This window comes from Drosophila eugracilis, unplaced genomic scaffold (assembly GCF_018153835.1).
Source record: "Drosophila eugracilis isolate 14026-0451.02 unplaced genomic scaffold, ASM1815383v1 contig_75, whole genome shotgun sequence".
Classification (NCBI taxonomy): domain Eukaryota; kingdom Metazoa; phylum Arthropoda; class Insecta; order Diptera; family Drosophilidae; genus Drosophila; species Drosophila eugracilis.
Window position 1 is genome coordinate 455,300 of NW_024573645.1, and position 23,920 is coordinate 479,219.

General features: G+C 39.3%; 2 protein-coding genes across 3 annotated transcripts in view; both read left to right on the top strand.

The window, feature by feature from the left end:
• Window positions 1-3,781: 3,781 nt before the first annotated feature.
• Window positions 3,782-10,656, top strand: LOC108117234 (homeobox protein abdominal-B). The gene is made up of 5 exons (XM_017229568.2): window positions 3,782-5,162; window positions 6,088-6,305; window positions 6,419-6,611; window positions 7,802-8,016; window positions 8,081-10,656. Exons 1-5 carry the CDS (start codon window positions 4,454-4,456, stop codon window positions 8,270-8,272), a joined length of 1,527 nt encoding a protein of 508 aa, XP_017085057.2. The 5' UTR covers window positions 3,782-4,453; the 3' UTR covers window positions 8,273-10,656.
• A 4,417-nt stretch (window positions 10,657-15,073) lies between these two features.
• LOC108117018 overlaps window positions 15,074-23,920 on the top strand; it is a 102,934-nt gene continuing 94,087 nt past the window's right edge. The window contains exon 1 of one of the 2 annotated variants that reach the window (XM_041819476.1): window positions 15,074-16,342. The gene's annotated coding sequence lies outside the window, so the exon portion shown is untranslated. The remainder of the gene's footprint in view (window positions 16,343-23,920) is intronic. The other variant, XM_041819477.1, reaches the window with a different exon arrangement.

Here is a 23,920-nt window from a genome sequence, read left to right on the forward strand (position 1 = left end):
ATGCCTTTAGTGTAGGAAAGAAACTAAAAGTGCTAGAAGCAAGCTCATAGCTTCATTTTACTCGCAATTTTTGCATACAACTTTTGTAAATCTTTTTAATAATTACTTTATTTTAATTTTTAAACTCAAACTTAAATCTAATATACAAATCCTACCCCCGATCATCTCATTTCTTGCCCTGCAAAAAGAAAAATGCATTAAAAACTGCAAGCACTTGGGCAACTTTATTCCGAACAAATCGTTTGCGTTTCCCATTTTCCGTTTGCATTTCCATTTCCCTTCATTTTCATTTTCCTCCCGACAGAAGGAACTGCAGTCAAATGATTTTACGAGAGAACTGAGTGCGATCAAAGCGAAAGCGAAACTCTTGAGGGACACATGGGGCCAGTTGCTCCTCAGTTCCTCGGTTCTTCCACTGGAACGGGATGGAGTGCAGTTGGGCATGAAAGTACAGCAGACATTCGAAGGGCAGGAGAGTTGACTTTGACCCTGACACCGCCTTTGGGAGATCCAAAGTGTGTGTGTGTGTGTGCTTGTGTGTTGCACAATGCAAATGCGAAACGAGAAACAAATTTTACGACGTGTTTGACGGCTGTCTGTCGCTGCTGTCTGCGTGTCTCCTTGTCTTACTGACTCCGACTTCGACTTCGACTTTGACCCATTCCCTTTCCCTTTCCCGTTTTCTGGCGACCGGCGACCGGCGCTCACTTCCGCAACGACTTGAGCCCTCTGTCCCTGCGGGAAATCGCGGCATCCTTCATCCTGCGTCCTGTTGCCACTCTGTCACTGCCCTGCCTCGTCCCTGGTTGGCTGCCAGTTTAGCCTGCATTATTACCTGCGCGGTGTCAAATGCAAACAAGACGTTTGCGCCGGCCATAAACTCGGTCATCCTCTTGCTCTTCTTCCCTGATTTTTTTGTTCTCACAGAACTGGGAAAATGGCCAGGGCCATGATGAGTGGCGCCTCGCTGTAACAGGCCTTTATTGATGTTTTAGTTTTCAACTTTTTTGTATCTTTTCTTCTTTGCAGTTCTTAACTCTGGAAGAAAGCAGATCGGTGGAGTAGATCCCTCCCAGATTCAGCAGCAAGCGGTGCAGACCCACCAAGCACCGTTCTAGCAACAACAATCAGCGGTGGCGTCCGGCCAAAACCACCTCGTTGCGCCGACCGCGGCGAGCATCTCTCCCACCAGCGTTGGTTCCCATCCTACAGGTAAGAGTTTCAACTGATTAATATATGTACTTGTATGATGAGATAAGTACTATATAGCTTTAAGATCGTAGAGGTGATTGCTTAAATTTCGACGATAAAAAAGGGGGAACTAAAATCTATATAGTTAGAAGGATAGGATTTAGAAAGATAGAATAGGAAACATAAGTAAATTTATCAATTTAATTTATGAAATAAAAATACAAAATAAATAAGAAATATATCTTCAGATATTATAGATTATTAAAAAGTATTTTATTATTCTTAAATTGGTTTTTTTAGCATTAAAATCTTTGCTGATACTTAAAATTTAAGTCATTTAAACCATAAACAAACTTAAAAGAAGAATCGTTTAAAGGTTGCACTTTAAGAGATCCTTTAATCTATAAACTAAAAACAAATTAACAGAGTATTCGTTTTAAAGTGATAAGAATAAAATATGAATTTAAGAACCATAATATCTATAATTTTCATAAACGAGTTAGCATAATCGTTTTTAGCAAAAAACTATTTTGTTCCCATTAGCTGTTAAGACTTCTTAAAACATTTTTGTAACTCAAAGCAGTTTTATCACTATCACTATACATAGGCTGTTTAATATTCAAAATGAAAGTTATCACATCTGTTTGGATATAAGAAATTATAATATTCAACTTGATATCCGACATTTTCCTTAACCCTTGCATAAATCTATTATTGTAATTGCCGAGGATGGATTTTTATGCGTTTGTACATACAATTTTGGTGTCAAACGGGTTGAGAGTTCTTCCGGTGGCGTCCTTTTTACGATTTGTTAACATTTCTGTGCCCTCAACTCGGCGCCTTTTCTTTGCTTTTCTTGCAATGCCAACAATTGCCATAAAATTCCCATAATTGTCCATTGCAGCGTTAAATTTGGCAACTGCCGTTTGCCGTTCGAAGCGGGAAAGGGAAGGAAACTCGAAGAGTTCCTTAGAGGAGTAGAAGATATAGGGGTGAAAAGAAGTCCAAGGGTTTCTTGACAATTGTTCTGTCATAATTTGCTCACTGAGCTGGCGCACGCATGTATTTGTTTAGCTAATTAACATTAATTAGTCACTTTCGTTTTGATGACTGGATTAATTAGTTGGGATCCTCATGGAGAACATTGTTTTGTTTTTATCTTGAGTCTTGCTGCTGCTTGGCAATCGATAAAAAAAGCGCCAACTAACTACATACAATGTCGTGTGCGACCTACCACGCCTCCTTGCCCCCGAGACCCATCCCAAATCTCGGCCATAGATGGCGCTGTGGTGCGCGCGTGTTAAGTATTCAAATCAGCCCCCAAAAACGGTCAATAAGAGCGGTGAGTCAGAGAGCATTTTGGTTTTTGTTTTTGCCAAAGAGCAAGAGGCCTTCACACGTACACTGTGCGTGTGTGTTTCGCCCTCGATGACCCTCGGTGACTTGGAGCACCTGCTGAGCTCAGCGAATTCCAGAGCCAGTCCTAGTCCAAAGGCGATACCATCTTTTCTACCAAACTGGCTAGTTGAAAAAGTGGTATTTTTTCCCCCCGAGCAATATTTGAGAACTCTCTTTGACTGTCCCCTCTCAAGCACACACACACACAAACACTCATTCAGTCTGGGATCCACACGGATGATGTATACAGTGTACGTGTGCATAACGCGCCACAAGAGAGCACGAGCACGAGCAAGGCAGCAGCTAGCAACTTAGCAACCACCACCACCAGCAGCAGCAGCAGCAACATCAACGGCACAGCAGCAACATCGGCGCATGTCCGGGCTCTCTTTCGAGTCACACGGACAGGGAGACACACATATGCACACTGAAGCGGGCTGGCGCCGCTGCCTTTTGTGCTGGCCTCTTGACTCTTAAGGCGAGAGAGAGAGAGAGAGAGTGCGAGAGAACGCCACCGCTTCTGGTTCTGTGTTGTCGGTGTGCCAGCGATATGTTGTCGCCGTGCCTTGCTGCCTGTCAGTGTAGATTTGTGCTTCGCTCTGTTCGGTTGGAAGGCGCGCGGGCGTCCAGCAGCAAAAGCAACAACAGCTACAACACCAATAACAGCAACGCCAAACAGCACCCAAGACAAGCGGCCCTGCAACTTCGTCCGAGGACTGGGACTTGAGCGATTTCATATTCGCCGTCCATTCAGCTGGGAGTCTTTCGCTGGCGCGGTTCAAAAAATACAACCTGAGAATTAACAATCAGAAAATAAAACGCAAACGTTTTTAAAGTCGTTAAAAATATAAAAACCGAAAAGCTGAAATCAAAATCAAAGTCAAAATAAAAAACAGCGAGTCCCCCGGCGATGTTAGGAGAAATAATAACATTTTTGTTAACTGTTGCAAACATTGCGTTTAATTGTTTGTTTTGGTCGTAAAATCAAATTTTATGACCAGCAACATAAAAAGCGAACGCCAGCAGCAGCAGCAGCCGCAGCAGCAATAACAACAACAACAACTTCTGCAGGCCCCACAAATAATAATAAACTATTTATGATAATTATAAAAAATTAAATGAAAAACTAAAAACAAAGACCAACCAAAAAGAAAACAAAGTGAAAATTAAAACTTTAAGCTGCAAAAGAGAAAATAAGAAAATTGGAAAATTGTTTTGGAAAATTGGAATAACCAAATAAAGGAAACTGAAAAAAGCCAATTCGAAAATATTTCGTGACTTTCTGGCTGCCGCGAACACCCTGTGAAACCGAAACTGATTCGATCCCCTGTGCAACAACAAAGTGACTCTCTTCGCCCTCTCTTCGGGCACTGTGCGTGTGTGAGTAAGTCGGCGTGTGCGTGTGACCGCTGACAGACGTCTGTGTGCGTGTGCGGTACGCAAATAAAAAGGGGCAGCCAAAAACTGCTTTGGATATTAGAAAAAAAAAATCAAAATCAAAAGCTACTAAAAAATATTTACAAGAAATTTTAAAAATTTAAAAAACCATCAAGTGAGGGAGTGAGAAAAAAGACAGAAAGAGACAAAAACAGAGACTGGTCGGTGGGTCGAGGCGATCGACCCCACTGCACCGCCCTAACCCTCGCCGCCGCAGTTCGAGTGCAACGCGTCCAAGATAACCGTAAATATTCCACCCCTCCCCCAGACCCCAACCATCCCGCTGGCGTGCGCTCTCTACGACCCCCACGATGTCTCGGCAGTCGGGTCGCACGCCGCTGCCGGGGCGTGGTGGGGGCATCACACACACACCCACACCCACGTACCCACCGCCCACCCGCATCCGCATCCCCAGGCGCATCCCTCCATGCCCGCCCTGCAGCAACACCACCTGCAACAGCAACAGCAGCAGCAGCAACAACAGCAGCAGCAACAGCAACAGCAGCAGGAGCAACAACATCTGCAGGAGCAGCAGCAGCATTTGCAGCAACTGCATCATCATGCGCACCACCACCTGCCTCAGCCTTTACACACCACCAGCCATCACCACAGCGCGCATCCCCACCTGCAACAGCAACAGCAGCAGCAGCAACATTCAGTCGTCGCCTCCTCGCCCTCCTCCGTGCTGCAGCAGCAGCAGCAGCAGCAACAACAACAGTCAACGCCCACCACACATTCCACGCCCACGCATGCGGTCATGTACGAGGATCCTCCGCCTGTGCCAATTGTCGCCGTGCAGCAGCAACATCTCCCCGCTCCACAGCAGCAGCAGCTCCAGCAGCAGCAACAGCAACAGCTGGCGACAACACCGGTGGCCGGCGCCCTTAGTCCCGCCCAAACACCCACTGGACCCTCCGCCCAACAACAACAACAACAGCAGCAACATCTCACATCGCCCCACCATCAGCAACTTCCGCAGCAGCAGCAAACCCCAAATAGTGTTGCCAGTGGCGTCTCCGCGAATCTCCAGCAGCAGCAGCAACAGCAGAATGCTGCCGTTGCTCCTGGCCAGACCCAGATCGTTGCGCCGACCACGGCGAGTGTTTCTCCCTCCAGTGTTAGTTCGCAGAAGGAAGGTGAGGTCCCAGAAATATTTCCTACTTTTGGGGGAGATTTTCCTATTAGAAAACTAACAGTTTTTGGGAAATCTCTTTAGGAAAATCTATTTCTTTGCTTTAAATGAAAAATATTTTTGTATCTTGGCGTTTCGAAATTGGGTACAGGGCCGTTGCACTCCTCAATTTGTGTCGCAGTTGCTTTGAGTGTTCCAGTTTTCTTGATTTCAGCACGCTTGGAAAGGCTGATAAGGGTTTTCTTGACCTCCGCTAGGAATCGTCACGGCTTTTATTTGATAAATGGAAAAAATATATTCTCTTCCCTTTGGGCCAAAAGATGTTCTAACCATAAAACTTTTTAATAAGAATATTCTTGTTGCCAATTTCCTTTTTTCAAACTTTAAAATTCCTTAAAAAAACTATATATAAAAATATTTATTTTTAATATTTGTTAAAAATTTCAATTTTATTTTATTTATCGATTTAGCTCAATCTTGTTCTTAAGTTTGATAGACTCTCTGTCTATTTCCAAAAATGTTTTGTAAACTATTTTTTGGTTTGCTTATATTTTTGGAAATATTTTTAGAGGATATATACTCGTCTGTAATTTTAATTATTCCTTACTTTGCTCATTATTTAAAAATGTATTTTATAAATAAGATTAATTCCCAATAATAAAAGATAAAATTGTTATTAGGAAAATACAATATTGCTGCAGTTTCATGGCTCCCAAAAAATGTATTCAAATTGTATAAAAAGCTATAACCTTAAACTACTTAATTTGTATCTACATTTTCACATAGAAAGAAAACTCAGGAAGCAAATGTCAAGTAGCCCGTGAGAGAGGTCAAAATATAAGCAATCACAAGCAGTCGTTAATTTTAGATTTACCTGACTTTGAACAAATACTAATGGCAACCAAATCGCGATCTCCATTTACTTTCAGACATCAATATGTCCATCCAATTAGCGCCACTGCACATACCCGCCATCAGGCCCGGTCCGGGTTTCGAGACGGACACCTCGGCCGCGGTCAAGCGTCATCAAGCGGCGCACTGGGGCTACGCCGATGAGGGATTCCACCAAATTCCAAACTACGCCTCTACAGGGTGCTATGACCGCAAGCACATTTTTCCCTACCCCTATCCAGACCCCCAGTATTCGGTAAGTGTCCGAGGTTGTTACACCCCAAAACCACCCACTATCCTAGTTATTTTTACTTTTTGTGTCATAAACAACTTTAAATTCCAACCCAACCCCTTTTCTTTCCTCTTCAGCAGTTGTGCTGGCCCAACTACCGCACTGATCAGAATGCGGCGGCGGCGGCCTACATGAACGATGCCGAGCGCCACGTGAGCGCCGCTGCCCGACAGTCCGTCGAGGGCACATCGACGTCCAGTTATGAGCCGCCCACCTATGCTTCGCCAGGCGGACTGCGCGGCTATTCCAGCGAGAACTACCCCAGCTCAGGTGAGTCTCCAAAACTTAGAAGTGAAGCACGTTTGGGAGGGAATAAGCTTAAAAACACAGGAAGAAATTTAGATAAACTTTGAAAGTTTAAATTAATTTTGATTTTCAAAGGAATCTATTCTAGTTTCTCAAAAATTGTTTGGAAATCTTAAAAAAAAATGAAGTATATAAAAATATTAATTTTTTATTAAAAAGTCAAGAAATCATGAAAGTCTAACTGAAAGTTGATTAGAAAAACATAGAAAATGGGCAAAACATAAATCATTTTGGATTGAAATTTGATTTTTCATTTATTTTCATTTCAATTTCAAAAGTCTAAGAAATTTAACCAATTTTTATATGACAAATTTGCATATTCCCTCATAAAGTTCAAAATGATAACAGATTTTTCTCAGTGCATTCAACGTCTGCTGTTGTTGTTTTGCCATTTTGTCACCGTATCGGCTGTAATAACGAATTGCGAATTGCGAAACCGGCAAGTTTGTCGTTCAATTAGCGCAGTGCAAAACAGGCCATAAATCGATTCTACCTATTTGGCTAGCGTTACGCCTTAATGTGGGTGTGAAAGTCGTTGGAAGTGCATTCTATGGGGGCTGCCGCCTGCTTATGTTCGTGTCTTATCATTCAGAAGTTTTCAAAGAGTCTGAAGAGTATTTTCCCAGGGATTTCCCGGCAGTAATAGTAAATATATCAGAGAAGCAACCTTAACAGGCAGTTTTACAATCACAGAGAAGGTCTCACAGGAACTTTAAGTCGATGGTAGATAAATTTAATAACTAAAAAAAAGATTAAATATTTAAACACTCTCTTCTATCATTTAAATAAAAATAAATCCAACTTGTCACTTTATTTCCACATCAAATTAATCGCTTCATTTGGGGCAACCAATGAGCGTGAACGAATGTATTCATTAGGCGTTGCCCATTCGGGTGTGAATATGGGCCTCATGCCAATTGGGAGCTCCGCTCCGCTCCTCGTACCGCACCAATTAAGTGCCCATAAACGCTGAATTGAATAATTTTGTATAACGCTTATTGCTAAACAATTTCCTTAATTGCTCTATAAACTTAACGATCTGATATTGCAACCAAAACCGAAAAACAACAATAACAGCAGCGGACCACCCGCAGTTTCTGATAAAAAAAAGTAAAACCCAAAGTTTAACCCTTAAATTGAATGCTGTTTTTCAGGAGCCTCTGGTGGCTTGTCTGTGGGTGCAGTGGGTCCTTGCACACCCAATCCTGGACTGCACGAGTGGACCGGTCAGGTGTCTGTAAGGAAAAAGCGGAAGCCCTACTCCAAGTTCCAGACCCTGGAGCTGGAGAAGGAGTTCCTCTTCAATGCGTATGTCTCCAAGCAGAAACGCTGGGAACTGGCCAGGAACTTGCAGCTGACAGAGAGACAGGTAAGTGATTGATAGTTAAGGATCTGAAGATCTGATTTCTTAATGATATATCTCCTGTTTGTAGGTCAAAATATGGTTCCAGAATCGACGCATGAAGAACAAAAAGAACTCACAGCGCCAGGCCAATCAGCAGAATAACAACAACAACTCGAGCAGCAACCACAACCACTCGCAGCCGACACAGCAGCATCATAGCGGCCACCACCTGAATCTTGGCCTGAACATGGGACATCATGCCGCCAAGATGCACCAGTGACCCTTGGACAACAGCAGCGCTGGCGCCATGGGCTTTGCCACCTACTAGCAGTTAGCCAATCCGAGTTCGGTTAATCCCAACTCGAATCCCAACCCCATTTCCGATCCGAACCATCATCATCTAATCAAAAACGAGCTGGCCATGGACTTTCCATGTTAGCCCCACGTTAGAGATAGAGACTCCAGCCAGGCCGAGCTCAACTCGGTTGAATTGTACAAAAAGAAAGAAAGTCAAAGAGATCTCTAGGATGCGGATATCGAGAGAGGTAGGAAGGAGAAGGAGAAGGAGAAGGAGGAGGAGAAGCAGCTGCCCAGATGCGCGCAGGCGTCGCTGATGAGTGACCAACCGGATGGATGATGGACACGTAGTTAGTTATTAAGTCAGCTCTATGGATCTACCAGATGTAGAACCCACAACCCAACACGATAATGCAGCTTAGTTCGGTAGATGAATATATAGATACGATCGTAAGATGATGATCCAGCAGATGCACTTGAAACTTGGCAACTGTACGAAAATATATGTATATGTACGCTCTCTCTATCTCTCATTAAACTAGGCGAGCACTATGAATTTTCCGAACTATAAATTATGAATATGAATATATATATATATATATGAAACTTAAACGTCAGTGAATATAATCCCGCATAAATTATGACAAACGCGTTCGAGTAGTAGATTTTACCATAAACTATCCATTTAAGAGTTAGGCAGAGCAGAGCAGAGCAGAGCAGAGCACATTGTAGACCCAGATAAAATGTTCTTAAAAACAAAATAAAATTGTTTAACAATTTTTTCGGATCGAAGCCCCTCTCCCATCTCAACACCTAACTAACACACACACTCACACTCCGCAGTCTAGGATAAATTTTGTCGTGTAATGTTCGTCGTGTCGTGTCCTTTGATACCCTCTAAGTTCCTGTATATAAACTAAGACATCGCCCTGATTTCCCAGGCGAAGCAAGCACTCGATAACTAAATTTAAAAACCAGAATTATATATATGGCTGATAAGCAAGAGATATTCAATATTTGTATGATATGAACTCGAATTCGATTTTAGCAAATGGTTAATCGTAAGAAGCAAACGAAATTTCAATGAGTGTGTGCATGTTTACTCCATAGTTGAAGTCGCTTTCGAATTAAACTTAAAACTAAAACGAAAACTAAAACTAAAAACTAAAACAAAAAACTACTCGTAAAGCTAAAGCAACAAAAAGAAAAACTAAAAACTAAAGAGAAAAGTACATTTTACTGATTGATGTAAAGAGAGAGAGAGCAGAGCGAGTGATGTAAGAGAGAGTGTGAAAAAGATGTTGGAGATGGGGAGATGTCGAAGAGGAGGACGAGAAGTAATTAGCATACCGTAACAGCTACTTATATAACTTACACATAGTACATATATATAGTAATCGTACATATGCATACATATATTTTCATGTGTATCGACCGCCGCTTGATCCTGATATTAAGTCTAAGTTTAGTTGTGTTGTGTAATTATCGATTTTGTTAATGTTTTGCCCCCGAGCATTATATTATATATGCTAGAGAACCCTATACCTATGCCTATATACACCTAAACCTACAACCACTACACCTATGCCTGTCATTACATGTGTATGATTAGCCTATATACAAACTTGATGATGATGATTTTCACACCCCCTCCACACCCCCAAAACTGCTTTATTCATGTTCTTGTATTATTATTATTTCTAAACCCTCGATAAGTTGTAGTCTAAATATCGGTTATGTTTATGATTATGTTCGATTATAGTTTGTTTAGTGAATTTTAATCTAGCGTTAGCAATTCTCTTTTTTAAAAAGTTAATTATTGTGAATAAAATACAACAAGTTGCAGAAGTGCAAAAATATACACACACACACACACGCACATATAACTATCTTCGCGGTATCAAGTTTTCCATTCCCCCTTTCTGATTTTTCCCAACTAACTATTTCGGTAAGTACGCCCATAGAGGAGGATGTTACAGACACATCGCAAGCGACCTCTCACCATCGAATTTATTCATAGACATCCAGATACTCGTACTCGTACAGAGCGTTAAGCAAAAGATACGTATGTACTGCACTGTACTTACTCGTAAGCGGTTCAGTAATCAGTGATCAGCAATCGACACACTCTCAGCCAAAAGAAAAAGAAAAACGGAAAAAGCTTTCTGATCATCCAAAATACACTTTCTAAACAAATTTTGAATTTTTGAGAATTTCTTACTTTCCTTTGGTTTTCCCTGATTTTTCGTTTGGTGACTTTTCTTTGCCAGTGGTATTGTAAAACAGCGCTTAAATAAATTAAAACTAGAATTAATAGTCTTGTTTCGGCATATGTCTTAAGATTAAATAAATTATTATGTAACTGTGTGTTTTACTCAACTTTTCTTGATCTTGCAAAGTGCCAAAGGTAGGTATTTATCAATGATAATGAATTATTATTGTGGGTATTAACTTTCTAATGTTACTTATGAATATTCATTGACTATCTATTCCATTAGCCTTTATAGTATAAAGTATTAAGTTTAGTATAAAGTTTATAACTTCAGGGTGGCAAATTGTTAATTGACTATTAAAGAAAAGGCTTGTTGAAATTCCGAAAGTTAAGCTAGTTGTTGGCTAGTTAATGACCGTCATATATCACTTTCAGACAAATTAATTTCATTTAACGTTTACAAGTCGTTTAAGGTGGGTTAGGCAGGTGGCACTTCAATAAATTTTATTAAATTTAATAGAATTTGTATTTTGGTTGGAACCTTTTAACCGTATCACTGCCTGAGCTTACCAAGAAATTTGGTTGGATTTAATAATTACTAAAAAATTGCATTGGAAATTTTGACACATCAGTCAGTTTTGGGTTTGGAAGGCCTAATAATGAGTAGGGAAGTTATACCTTTTGGCGTAAAGATATCGGCATATAAAGTTTTATTTTCTTGTTGACATTTAAGGGTGGATCTTTGAGCTTATAGATGCTTTTAGTCTTAACTTTCCTGTTAAAGCCTAATACTAGTATTCAATCGACTTGAGAATATTTTAAACTTTTTCGATAATTATTCTTAAAAGAGTCTTAAAACTAGAATGTCGTATAAAACATCAATTTATCAAGACATCAACGTGATATTCCTATATTTTATGGTTTTTTTCTGTCAAATCAAGTTTTTAATTTTAAATTTTTTTTAAACAATATTTAGAAACAGAAAGTTTGCTACAAATGTGAACTGAATAAAACAATTTTTTTTATAGTTAATAATTTGATTTTATTGACTAACATTTAATATTTTTATATATTTATTTTAAGTTTGAAAAAGATAACTAATTTGGTTGCAGAGAAGGTTTAGCTTCTGAATACTCCCAAAAACTTAAACAACTTTACAGGTGTAAGCGGATGGTTAATAAATCTAAAATATACAATAAAATTAAGGCCACTTTTTTATAGTAATTATAGTGTAATGCAAGGTTTATAAATAATATTAAATAATTTTCTAAAAATATAGAAAGAAAACAGTTATTAGAAAAACTTCGTCATCTTCGAATTTGTTTATAATATCAGTTCCTAATGAGCTGCGCAATATTGTTTTTAGAAACCAACAAATCATTATCGAAATGAAATATTTGCATAGATAATTGCCTTCTCTTTGAGCCATAAAACTAAGTCCCGCAATCTCATGTTTGTTTAAATGGCATTCAACCCCTGTCAAGGGGTTGCTCGTAGATACATCTACGGGTATGTACCTTCTCACACACAGATGTATCTACTACCTATATAAATTTAAATAAGTTTTCATCGATGCCGAGCTTAGAGGCTTCGGGGAGGAAAATGCCATTAAATGCACCCTGCTATGTAAACACTGGCATTTCCCCTCTTCGAAGGCTCGCAGTTTGCGAGATAAAGTGCCTCGGTTCTCGGTTCTCGGTTCGGTTTCATGCGTTTTTTATGTTATGTACAAGGCGACGCTTTCACCCATCGAACAGCTTTCTTTGAGTGGAAATGGGGGATGGGTTCGGTGGGTGGTTGCGTCCAATGAAATGAACAACCCCCGTCAGCCAAGTTACAGTTTTCAGCGTGGTGGGAGAACTTTAAAATAAATCGATGGAATCCTTAGAATGTTCAATTGCCGCTTTCAAGATTTTTCATTAGCTTTCACGCTTGCTGGAAAAATTTTCAGTTAACTTACGAATACAGATTTTTAAAAGCTAGCAAACTTAATAATTTTAATTTAATTATTCTAGTTTTCTATTCAAAGGAAATAGGCTGTAAGGCCAAATATTCCCAGAGTTTATGGATTTAAATTGATAACCAAATTTCCCAATATAAACACTTTTTACTTGAAAGTATAACAACCAAACACCATTTTTCATATTGGGGCTGATTTAGTGTTCATAGCAAAATCAAAGATAAAAGATTAACTAAAAAATTAGTTTAAAGCAGTCAAACGGAAATGTCTCAAAAAATATTATTGTTAAAAATTTGTCGGTTTATAATATGTCGTTATAACATTTTTGTCATTCAGCTGCCTTTCGATTAACTTGCTTAATAATATATGAGAGTTTTATCCAACACAAATAAAAATATGTACGTTCTTCTTATTGAGCAAATCAGAACATTGACTAGCCATAATTATAATATATTTTCTTAGTGTTTAGTGATAAATAAGTCAAAGCAGACCGAATAGCAAAATTTTGAAATGCAATTTTATCTTTTTGATTTTTGGACTGTACACCAACTTTTTGAAATCTCAAATTGTAATCAAAGTAAATCTTTGGCAATTAAATTACAAGCACAGCAAGGCTTTTAAAACACGGTCACGTTTTGGAGAATAATCAGGATTGACCAAACTTTGTATTTTTTATCAGGTTACATTATCTTAATTTTGCCAAAGTTTCAGATTTTAAGGCGTGAATGACAATACGAGCTATAGCATTTCATATTTTTTTATCTTTTTGGCGTTGTTATGAATCAATTTAAAGCATATTTACAATTTTTTATTGGCTTTTAAAATAAAAATTAGTTACAATTAGTTAGTTAAATGAACAGCTAAAATAATTACTTTATTGAGCAGCTAAAAACCAAAACTTAACATTCCGGCTGATTTTAATAATTTAACTTTTTGAACAAAAATGCGAAATTTGATCAATTTTTGCAGTAATGACACAAAATTTACCTTTAACCTTTAAACTTGGTCTTGTCAAAATAGGGGTTTTTACTGGCGCAAACCAGAATAGCGTTCTTGAAGAACATTCGAAATATTTTTTCAAAATTTTTAAGTTATGAAATAGTCAAAACAGGTCGCAGAGAAAAAAGAACGAATTTTTTTGCAGCTAACGACCAAAACGAACTATTCCTATCATTGTCTGGATAAGATTGAAAAATATATTTTGACCAATTTGGACATTTCCGATAAGGGGTAAGTAATCTTTTATGCAAAAAAGGCCACCATTCCAGTTTTCCGGGCTTGAATGGAAATCTAAAAAGGAATTAAATTTCCAGCTTATGGAGGTATAAATTTCAAAATTTGGACCATATTCGACTTAGATATGGTCAAAACGCTGTCACGGCGTGGAAAAAGAAGTAATTATATTTTTCTTAATATTTTATTTTCGAAATACTAGGAAAAGTCTAAATGCATTAAATTAGAATGTTTGTCAGATCCTGCAGCATTTTTCTGGTCAATACTTTAATTATTTTGATTAAAAAAAGGTGAAAATGTTCTTGTGTTATTAAAAAAGAAAACTTGTTATTGATCAAAAAGTCATTCAAATCCTTAAGAATGTAAAATGTTAAAGTTGAAAAGAAAGTTAATGGTAAGAATATATATTAGCAGGATTCTGTGTGAGTAAGGAAGTGTTTTTTTATGGTTAAACAATTCAGAAAAATAGCTGCCGAGTTCCCAAAAAAGCAGCCGATTCTTCGTTTAAGTTTCGCTAAATTTATTTTCAGTTAAGATAATATTTGCCCAAAAGGTGTTTTATCCACCATATAACTTCTATGAAATACAATTCGGATATCTTGAGAGCACTGAGGGTTAAAAGAGACTTTTCACCCGAGGGATCCATGCCGAATTGGCGGCATATGCGGGGTAATGGTAAAAAGTTGTCGCAAAGTGCCGGAGGATGGCTGAGAATATGTACCTAATTCAATACGATTCGATCTGGTAATCAAAAGATAAGCGAGCGGACGAACCCCAGACGGGTGGGATACAGATACAGAGGCCATTGGGGGTTGAAGAAGTCAGATGAGCAGAATGTCGAAGGAATAACAATCAAATGATTAGAGAATATATATATATATATATATCTGTATATATATAAATGCAACAACAACCACCGAGGTGGGAAACTGGATTTCAAAATTGACTCGTCGTCGATGTCGTCAGCCTCGCTGCGCCTCGCCTCGAATCCAGTCTCTCAGTTGGCCTTTTCGGTTCAAATTTTCAGTTTCAGTTTCAGATTGAGATTCAGTTTTCAGTTCTTTTCGGGTTGAGCGACGTTGACGGGGCCTGGGACTTGTTTCGCACATAAAGATACAAATGTATCTGCGCCCAGACAGCAAATGGCGTATATAAAATGATTGGACATGAGTCGGTGTAGTGGGTATGTGTGTGTTTGTATATATATGGAGACGAGGTGGTTGTTTCGTTTACAAGCTATATGAGAACGTAGAGTAAGTGAGATGGGGCTATACTCTGGGTGAGAGAGAGAGGCAAGATACACGCGCGTTTTATGACCCGCCGCGTTGCCTTTTGCCGCCGCTTCTCTTGGCTTTTCATCTTTTGGCATTGGGTCTTCGCTTGGCATTCTCATTCTCATTTCCTTGGCGTTGGTTCTCGCAAGTGTTGCCATCGTGGCAGCGCTGCCCGGGTTTACGACCTTCTCCATCCCACTTTACCCTTCCTGGGGTCTCTCTGTTTCTCGATTCTCAGTTCTCATTTCTCGACTTCTCTGTTTTTGTGTGTGCCATGCTCACCTCGCATCCTCACATCCTCAGGGAACAACACAAGCTCGCCGGCATCTCCTCGACAACCACCTCGGTATATCTGTATCTATGTATCTATATATCTGTATCTGCGTCGACTGCGCTGCAACCGAACTGAACGAACGAACCCAAGCGCGCCTTGTGTCAAAGTGAACAGCAAATATTATTTTTTGGACACTTTGCCATCAGGTCGCCGTCGCGTCGCCCGGAGCTAAAAACCGACCGACTCTTGTCCTGCTCCCCCGGTTTTTTGGGTAACCATTGTCCTGCCAGCAGCTCCTGGAGTTCCCGTTTGTCGCATTCGAGGTCCGACTGTGGGTCCCGGAGCCACGGCCTTTGTCTTCTTCAACGACGACGGCAGCAACGGCAGCAACGGCGGCTGTGGCAACAGCAACGTTGCATCAATTGTGTTTAATTCAAAAACCGACAACAAAAGCCAGAAACGCTGCCAAAGAGAACCCGAAAATATATAACCAAAAAAAGTAGAAAAAGAAAATGAAAGAAGTGGCTGTAAATCAAGATGAGCCGGTTCGGGTTCGTTTGTTGCCAAAAAAAAAAAGAAAGAACGAAATACAAGAATTAATTATAATAATGACAAAGAACAAGCACTTTGACCCCAAACCTCGCGTCCGCATCCGCATCCGCACTCGCATCCCCAACCGCGCGCGTTCGTTTTGGCCAATTGTGAATGTCGATTACAATTTCGCGTGTGTGCGAGCTGAGCTGAGCTGAGGTATAAATAAAAAAAAAATGTATAAGAAAAATGGAAAAAGGCCAGAAAAACACACAAGAAAAAAATGAATTTACCAGCATTTCCGCCTTGCGGTTTCGCCAACCGAAAAGGAGGCCGGTGGTGGTGCAGCTTTCAGGCCTGGCTACTCGAGTGCGCGGGGCGTGACTTCAATTAAAGTGATTTGTGGCCTCCGTTTTTTGACATACGAGACGTAAATAGCGGCCCTGAATTATGGTGCTGCTAAAATATGTATATTGGAACATAGTCCTCGGCCGAACAAACACTCCCAAGTCACGCATCTCGGCCTGAAATTGCCTCTAAAATGGCTAATTGAAGGCTTCTTATTCGAGGTGAGTACAGCTGATACAATCTATTGTTAGTCTTTGTATTGTTATAAGCACGGAAGTTCTATAGGAATTAAATTTATCAGAAGATAAGATGGTAGTTGAATGTATAACATTAACCAAAAAGTACTAGGCATTACTACTTCGAACTTTGCAAGCAAGATATTTTCGTCCGATAGTTTTAAATTTGACAGATTTTATCTTACAAAAAGCGACATCTCCCGTAAGTGCCAAGAACTCGCATTACATCTTTCTAAAAAAGTTAAATTGAAATTGTTTTAAAGAATGTATAAGTAAAATGCGCTTTTCTAATTAATATATATAATTATTCTTTTTTCCTTGACACCACTTCCTTCCAAACTCGAAATGTTCAAACACAAGGCGGCAAGAAGTCCTCTTACATACTTCCGATTGTTTTACATAAATTAAGATAAATTCAGTATTAAAATTATTTAAATATTCTTACTTCCTTGAATGTCTTAGTTAACTATTTTTATTCACGAATAATTTTTAAAAAAACTTTCTTGCGAATTACTCCTCTCAACTTAACTGCAATTATTACTCACTCTTAATATAAAACCAATCATAAGCACATCTTGGTAATATGGGAGATGGTATGCAATATCTTAGTAGCTTTTGGTAATGAAAAGCTACAATATCTTAAACAAATATGAGATTTAAACAAACTAAAAAAGCCTATTAGTAAAGTTTATAAGTTGCATTACCAATTAGGCAACCAGACAAGAGTCAATGTCCTAGATGGGCTTTCCTTTTCAAAATCCCTTTATTTCCAACCTTTTTTTGGTCCTGTCAAGAATCACTTCTTTTTCTCGGACACTAACTATAAGCAGAATGAATACATTACCATCAGTTTCCGGAAGGCAAACAAAATTTGAATGGCAGGTAGAAATTAGTTAAAGGGTTTCTACTTCTCCTAGCAATGATTTATGGAAGTGCGAAGGGAAACCCGCTGCGCGGGCGAGGCGAGTGACGTAAAATGCGGCTGAAATCCGCAGGATTTGGCAGGATTATGCTGATGACAATCCGGTTCAGGTCACTGCCAGAGCCCGTCTCGAAACCGTTTCTTAACCCGGCGAAAGCGTGAAGACGGGTCATTTATGGTCATATCATAAACAGTTTACAGCAGCTCGGGCCTCAAAATATTTTGGTCCGAACAATGGCTAGTTCGAGACCGTGGCTAATTCCTGGTTGGAGATTGAACAAACGGGTTGGTAGAGAAACTAGAGCAGCTCAGTTGGGAGACAGAGCGATGATGTAACTGCAACATATGGCACTTCCTGCTCTCCGAATCGAAGAGCCAATGAATACATAAAGGCCCATAATTGATGACGTGCGGAATGGTGTTCTTGTCACAATTTAATTGCCCCCTTTTGCTCGAAACGAGAAGGGAAAAGTCATGCCCATCCACCCACGGAAAGCGCGTGCTGAGACCGCTTCGGCAAATGGCGGCGGAAATTAATGGGAATATGTTTCAGAAGAACATAAATGGAAATGGAAAGACATGTGTACGGGACACATGAGGGCAATCGTGTCACCAACTCCGCCTACAACGCTCATTAAAATGCCAAGGGCCTAGGGATGTATGGGGGTTAGGTTCATAACGTAGCCATGGGTTCGGGCTTCGGTTCCTGGGGAAAATCATCTTATCAGTTCCGCGGAACAGGCGTCCCAAAAAAAAAAAAGATAATGTAATTTATTCCGACACTTTCATAAAAAGACAAAGATAGAGAGGGAAAGAGAGGGCAGAGAGACCCAAAATCCTCGGCAACAAAGCAAGACATTATCGCCGCATAATTAATGCCACATGTTGCAATGACGCTGCAGCGGGACAATAAAACGCCAGTCGGTCGCTCCTTTGTGTCCCGCGGAGGTGGAGTTCTTTCGATATGAAATCCCGCAGCTTGGATCCGCGGTACCCATGAGATATCATAAAGCCATCCCGCTTTTAATTGCCCGCCTAGCTCGTTTCCATATTGAGCCCTCCAAGTCATTTGCATAAATTTATCCAAATGAAAATCAGCGACGGAAAAGCCTGAAAATCCTGTCCCGTAGACTCTTCTCCCCCTTCTTCCATCACTTTTCTCCGTCCGCTTTGGCTTCCATTTTCGTTGGCATTGCGCATGCGCCGCTCAGCCATTCGGTGGCCATTATAAAATGGGCGGAGCCAAGAGCCGTTAGCTCACCACGGGCTCAGCGGGCTGTGGTGAGTTTCGAAAGCGACCCTTGTTGCCTGCCAACTGAGGTGAAAAAGAGACAGACGAGGCAGGAAACTGAACCCTTAGATATCGGGTGTCCATGACAGTTTCACACAGTTCTGGGAAATTTTTAGGGCCCGCATGTCCTTTGCATTTGAAATGTTTTACACTTTCTGACAGTTTTTGTGAGCTCTGATTTTCTAAAAATAACTTAAAACATATTTTTATTGTAACTGCTTAGGGAAAATGTGTACTTTTGGTGGATGAGAAATTATTTTTTACCGGGTAAATGAGTTCTAAAAAGAAGTAGGAACTATCTCCTTGTGAGTTTTAAATTTGCAAGTTATTTCACAATATCAAAAAATCAATTATAACATATTTATGTTTTAAAATGGAAAATAAATGAAATTAAGGAACACTGAAATACTATTTTTTGCTGCCTAAAATCCCGCTCTTTTTTATCAAAATATTTTCGAAAAATTATATGATCGGATAATAGATCAATATATCAAGCAATCGACATGTATTATGGTTGTTCAAAGATTAAAAAATCAAACAAAGTTGTATTTTGTACCAAAATTCTTAACCATTTTTATCAACTAAAAAGTTTTTATAGTTTTGTTTGGTCATATAAAGGCCTTAGCTGCTATTGCTCCTAGCCAAATTTTAGCTCTTAGTTTTAACTAATTGTAAGCCTTATGTAAGTAAATAAATAAATAAATAAAAAAATAAATAAATAAATGAATAAACAAATAAATAAATAAATAAATAAATAAATACAAGTTCTGCTTGGTCAAATGAATTTTGCGACCAACACAATTCTACAAAATAGTAAAACAAAATTTTGAACTTTTATCATTATATGATGAATGAATGATAAACAAAAAATACGTTTTTACAGATTTTTAAAAAAAAACCATATTTAAATATTTATACATATACCAAAAATATTTATACATAATTTTCTGGTATAAAATAGGGCAGAAAGTGAGGGCTATTTCATATTTAGTAGAACAGCTAACGGCAATGGTTCTAGTTATGGTTGAGGGTCCATCCTCTGAACTCCAACCAAAGCTTAGAAAAGGCCCAAGTAGTAGTATAGGTGAAGTATAATCTACCTTAAATATCTCGGCTTACAATTATGATAAATTCAAAATTTTTTAAAAATTATCCTATTAATTTTTCAAAAATAAATTATAAACTGCGCAATCGTTGAACTACCTACTAAGTAAGAGGTTGCATTGTTTTGCAGCAGTTGTCTCCTTCCCTCTCTTGATCTTTAAAACAAATTTAAGAATGAAAAATAAATATAAAATTTCGAATATATTTAAAATATTTTTATCACAAAATTGTTCAGCCAAAATATCGGACAGAAACAAGTTATCGAAAATTGTCTACGCTTTGTCTACACACCAGCATGCCGGTGAGCGACCTCTCGTGTTGGTGTTACACCTCCTAGTTCCGCTTACCCAGGGCCAGATGGCGCTGCAAGCGAGACCTTAGGGAACTGGAAGCACTCTTTCTCTCTTCTTATTGTCGAAGCGGAGAATTGAACTCTTCGCTCGCCCGACCAACACCACTGCAGCTCGGAGTTTGCCGCTGTGTGAGTGAGTCTGATTTGAATGTATTTGTGCTGATTGGCGTTGACGTCGACGCTGGATTTCTGCCTTCTGAGCAGAAAAATGCTGCCGAAAGCATTCCAAAACAGTTTTCGAAACTCTGAATAAAATTCTCTCTAATTTGGAGACCAACAAGAATCGAGGAAAATAGGTTTCCCAGTTCAGTTTTCCTAAACATTCTCATTCCGAACCAAATAATTTATGAATCGAATGTCCAACTGACATCCATTTTACAAATTAAAACTGGTTGCTATCGCTTGTTTTTCCAATTGATTTATGGCCAGCATAAAAATTTGAATGGGAGGGAAAACTGGTCAAAGGAAAATCGAACACGTGTGCCAAACTATCAAAGGCAAAGGAAACTTTTGACAGGCCATATAAATTCTAAATGAGATATTAATTAAACAAATTGTCAGCCGTCGACGTCGAGAACAAAAACCATAATTTATATGCCAAAAGATTGGGAAATCATCTTCGAGTGAGACGTCAGCCGGAGGTTCGATGGAAAACTCAAGTAGCCGATAAATTTTCAACTGGCAACGGGTCTGGAATTTTAAAACAAACCAAAAAAAATGAAAACCTCAACTGATTACAAATGAAAATGCCCGCCTCAAGTGGCCGGGCACTTGTGCTGGTTGCATTTTTATGGTTGGAAATATTTTGAAAAATGGAAAACTGCAGCCATGATTTTCCCGGCTTTCCAATATCAAAACTTGTTTGACAAATGGCCTCTTTCGATTGCCGATTACTCAAGTGCACTTTGCTTCGAGATTTTCGGATTTTCTCTGGTAAGGACCCTCGTCAGTGGGCATAATTCGCTTGTCAAAATAATCGGAGAGGAAGTCGTAAATTCTCAAGTTAATCATATTCCAAAGGGGAAAAGGCAAGGTACTTGCCTGCCTTGCATCTGCACTTCAATCTTTTTTTTGGCGGTTTTTCATTTGCCACCCGCAAAGTGAGATTTCTTTTCCTTTTTAAAAGCCCAACAAAAAAACAAGCCAGGTGTCTTGGCTTTGCGCTCTCTATCTGAACTTCACGCACGGGCTTCATTAATGAAGACACTGTTAAGTCTATAAAATTAAGAATTCATACTAAGACAAAGCAGAAGTTTGGTTTTTGGCACAGTGGAAGAGGATAGAGAAAGGTTAAATTATGGTTTTAAATTTATGTATTTATTCTATTCTTTAGAACTGCTTAAATGGCTTGTCTTTATTGTTATTGAAATTTGCAAGGTGTTAACCTGTCTTGAATTTCTTACTTCCTCAGAATATTTCTAATAAAATTTAAATTGATCAACGCACTGTTACATGCATAAAAGAGCAGGAAAATTGGAATATACTTTTTACTAGCCAAACCCCAGTAAATCCCATCTGCTAGCCAGCATATTGAACCATGTAAATTGAGGACCACCGGGGGCGATATTTGCTGAGACAAATTTGTGATTTCATCCACAGTGCACAGTGCCACACGGACTTGTTTTCTCCGCCAAAGCCAATGAAAAACTTGTTTCAGCCATAAATTCGCGTTGATTTACGCATTTTATCAGCACGGGTTGAATGGCAGCCGAATGATATTATATATATTTTTTTATTTTTACAAATTATTGAAATCGACAAATGGCGGCGTGTTGCTCCAATCCGATCCGATGTTTTTCTCTTCAGCCGCTTGGGTAATCAAGTTTTATCGACGCTGCTCCTTGGGTCTCTTCCTTTCATGGAAATCTGTGATTCGCATTATGCGACTGCTGACCTGAAACCCATTAACTGCCCCACATCAGAAGGCGACCATTATTAGAGTGCTTTCAACCTAATAACACCAATAAAAGCAGTGCCAAACAACATGACCCCCACTCCTCCTCCTCCTCCTCATCCGAGGACTAGGATGTGATCTTGAACCCCGCCTCCCCCAACTGCTTCTCGTGGCAAGTGGAGCGCATGAGACAGTGGAAACGACTTTTTGTGCAAAAATTATATGCCAGCGATGGCTGGCGCCCGACGAATATGATTTTATTGTTGGCGTACTTGCTCGACGGGGGCGGCCATTGCCACGCCCCATTCCACTTCATTACAATTCATTTTGCAAATGTAAAAAGCGCAAAAGACAACACATCCCCGGAGGGGAGTGGGCAGGAAAATGGTTCTAGTTTTGCACAGGAAGGAATAACTCTTAGATTTCTAAGATTTTCTAGGGAAATATCGGAAAAATTTGGCTTAAAATTAATATTATTTAAAGAAAAATTTATATTACGAAAAACGTAACACTAAAAAAGTGAACTTTAAGTAAGTTTAATCCAGATTTAAAGATCAGTTTTATGATATCTTTAAAGTTAATTGATAGGATATCGCCATTAAAGCACGTTTCCCTTAAAAAATGTAAAAATGGAAATCTATTTTGGTGAAATTTTAATCTAAAAATATGTAAACCTTTCTTCTAGTATCTTTTATTTAGTTAAAAGCTCAACAAAGAGCACTCCTTTTCTTCCTCTGCATTTTGGGGGCATGGCCAAAACGAAGCTAGCTGTGGCGCCGCGCCCACTTAGCCAGCAAGCCTCTCAGAATAGTGCGCCTCGTATTGCCCCCGACCGCTGGCCCAAAGTAAGGCAAATGGCATGAAATGGCCTTTTTCCATTATCCAAATGGAAAACTTACACAAACAGCCAAGAAAATGGTGTCTGCCGAGCGGCGAAAGGAAAGTCAAAAGCAAAAACTACTCGTGCGCGTCATTTCCATTGCTTTATCAGCCAGAAATTTCGCACAAAAGCAGAAAAAAAGAAAGAAAAACAATTCACAAAATAAAGAGAGAGAGCCTTGGGGAAAACTCATATTGGAGGGCAGTAAAAGTCAATGAGCACCAATGTGCACCAATTAGGTTTTAGTTTCTTTGTATTTTTGGTAAGTTATTAATTAGGAATAGTGCAGGTTGTGGTGAGAGTAATACCTAAAAAGGGTTTTGGTAATACGAAGCATTGTCATTAATTAACATAAATTGGTTTTTTCTTTTATAAGAAGATCTAAGTTTATGTTTTAATCAAGTTAATGAGGAAAAGGCGATCAATAGTTAGATTTAGGTCCTTGTAATCAATCTCATTTAGCTAGAAAAGCAAGCAAGTCCTTCTACCAAACACCTGATAGGTTTTCCAAGCATTAAGTGCTAAAAACATACTCTTAAATGGAATTTTGATAACCAGAATGAAAAGCAAGCTAACTCTGCCTTAAGCAACCACCTTAACCATAGAATTAAGCCATATTTTCCCCCACTTTGTAAGTTTTCCTCAAACATCTGAGATTTCTCACTCGCCTTGCTAACCTTCTAAGCAATTAGCTGGCCGTTTACGCAGTCAAATCACAGAATCGCTGACCCAATTAAGACAAGGGCGGAAAGAAAGAAAGAAATAAAGAGTGAAAGAAGAAAAAGCAGAGCAGAAGGCTTAAAAGGAAAACGCACCATTAAAAGGCGACAACAATAAAAAGGCAAATAAAAGAAATGAAAAGAAAGCGAATGTGTCTTGAAATGGTTGAGAGTGAAGAAACAAAAAGAAAGAGAACTCCCTACCCCGCCGGCCTACTGGCTCAAGGTCGCCTTCGGACAATAATGATGATTTAATGGCCGTCATAAATAAATTTATGGCTTCAAACGCAAAGCCGGGCAAAGACGGGCCAAACCAAACCAAGTCGGTGATCAGCGATCGCCCAGTTGGGCAAAAAGTGATCTGCTATTTGCAGAGGCTCAGGCTTTCAGGGGTTAAACAG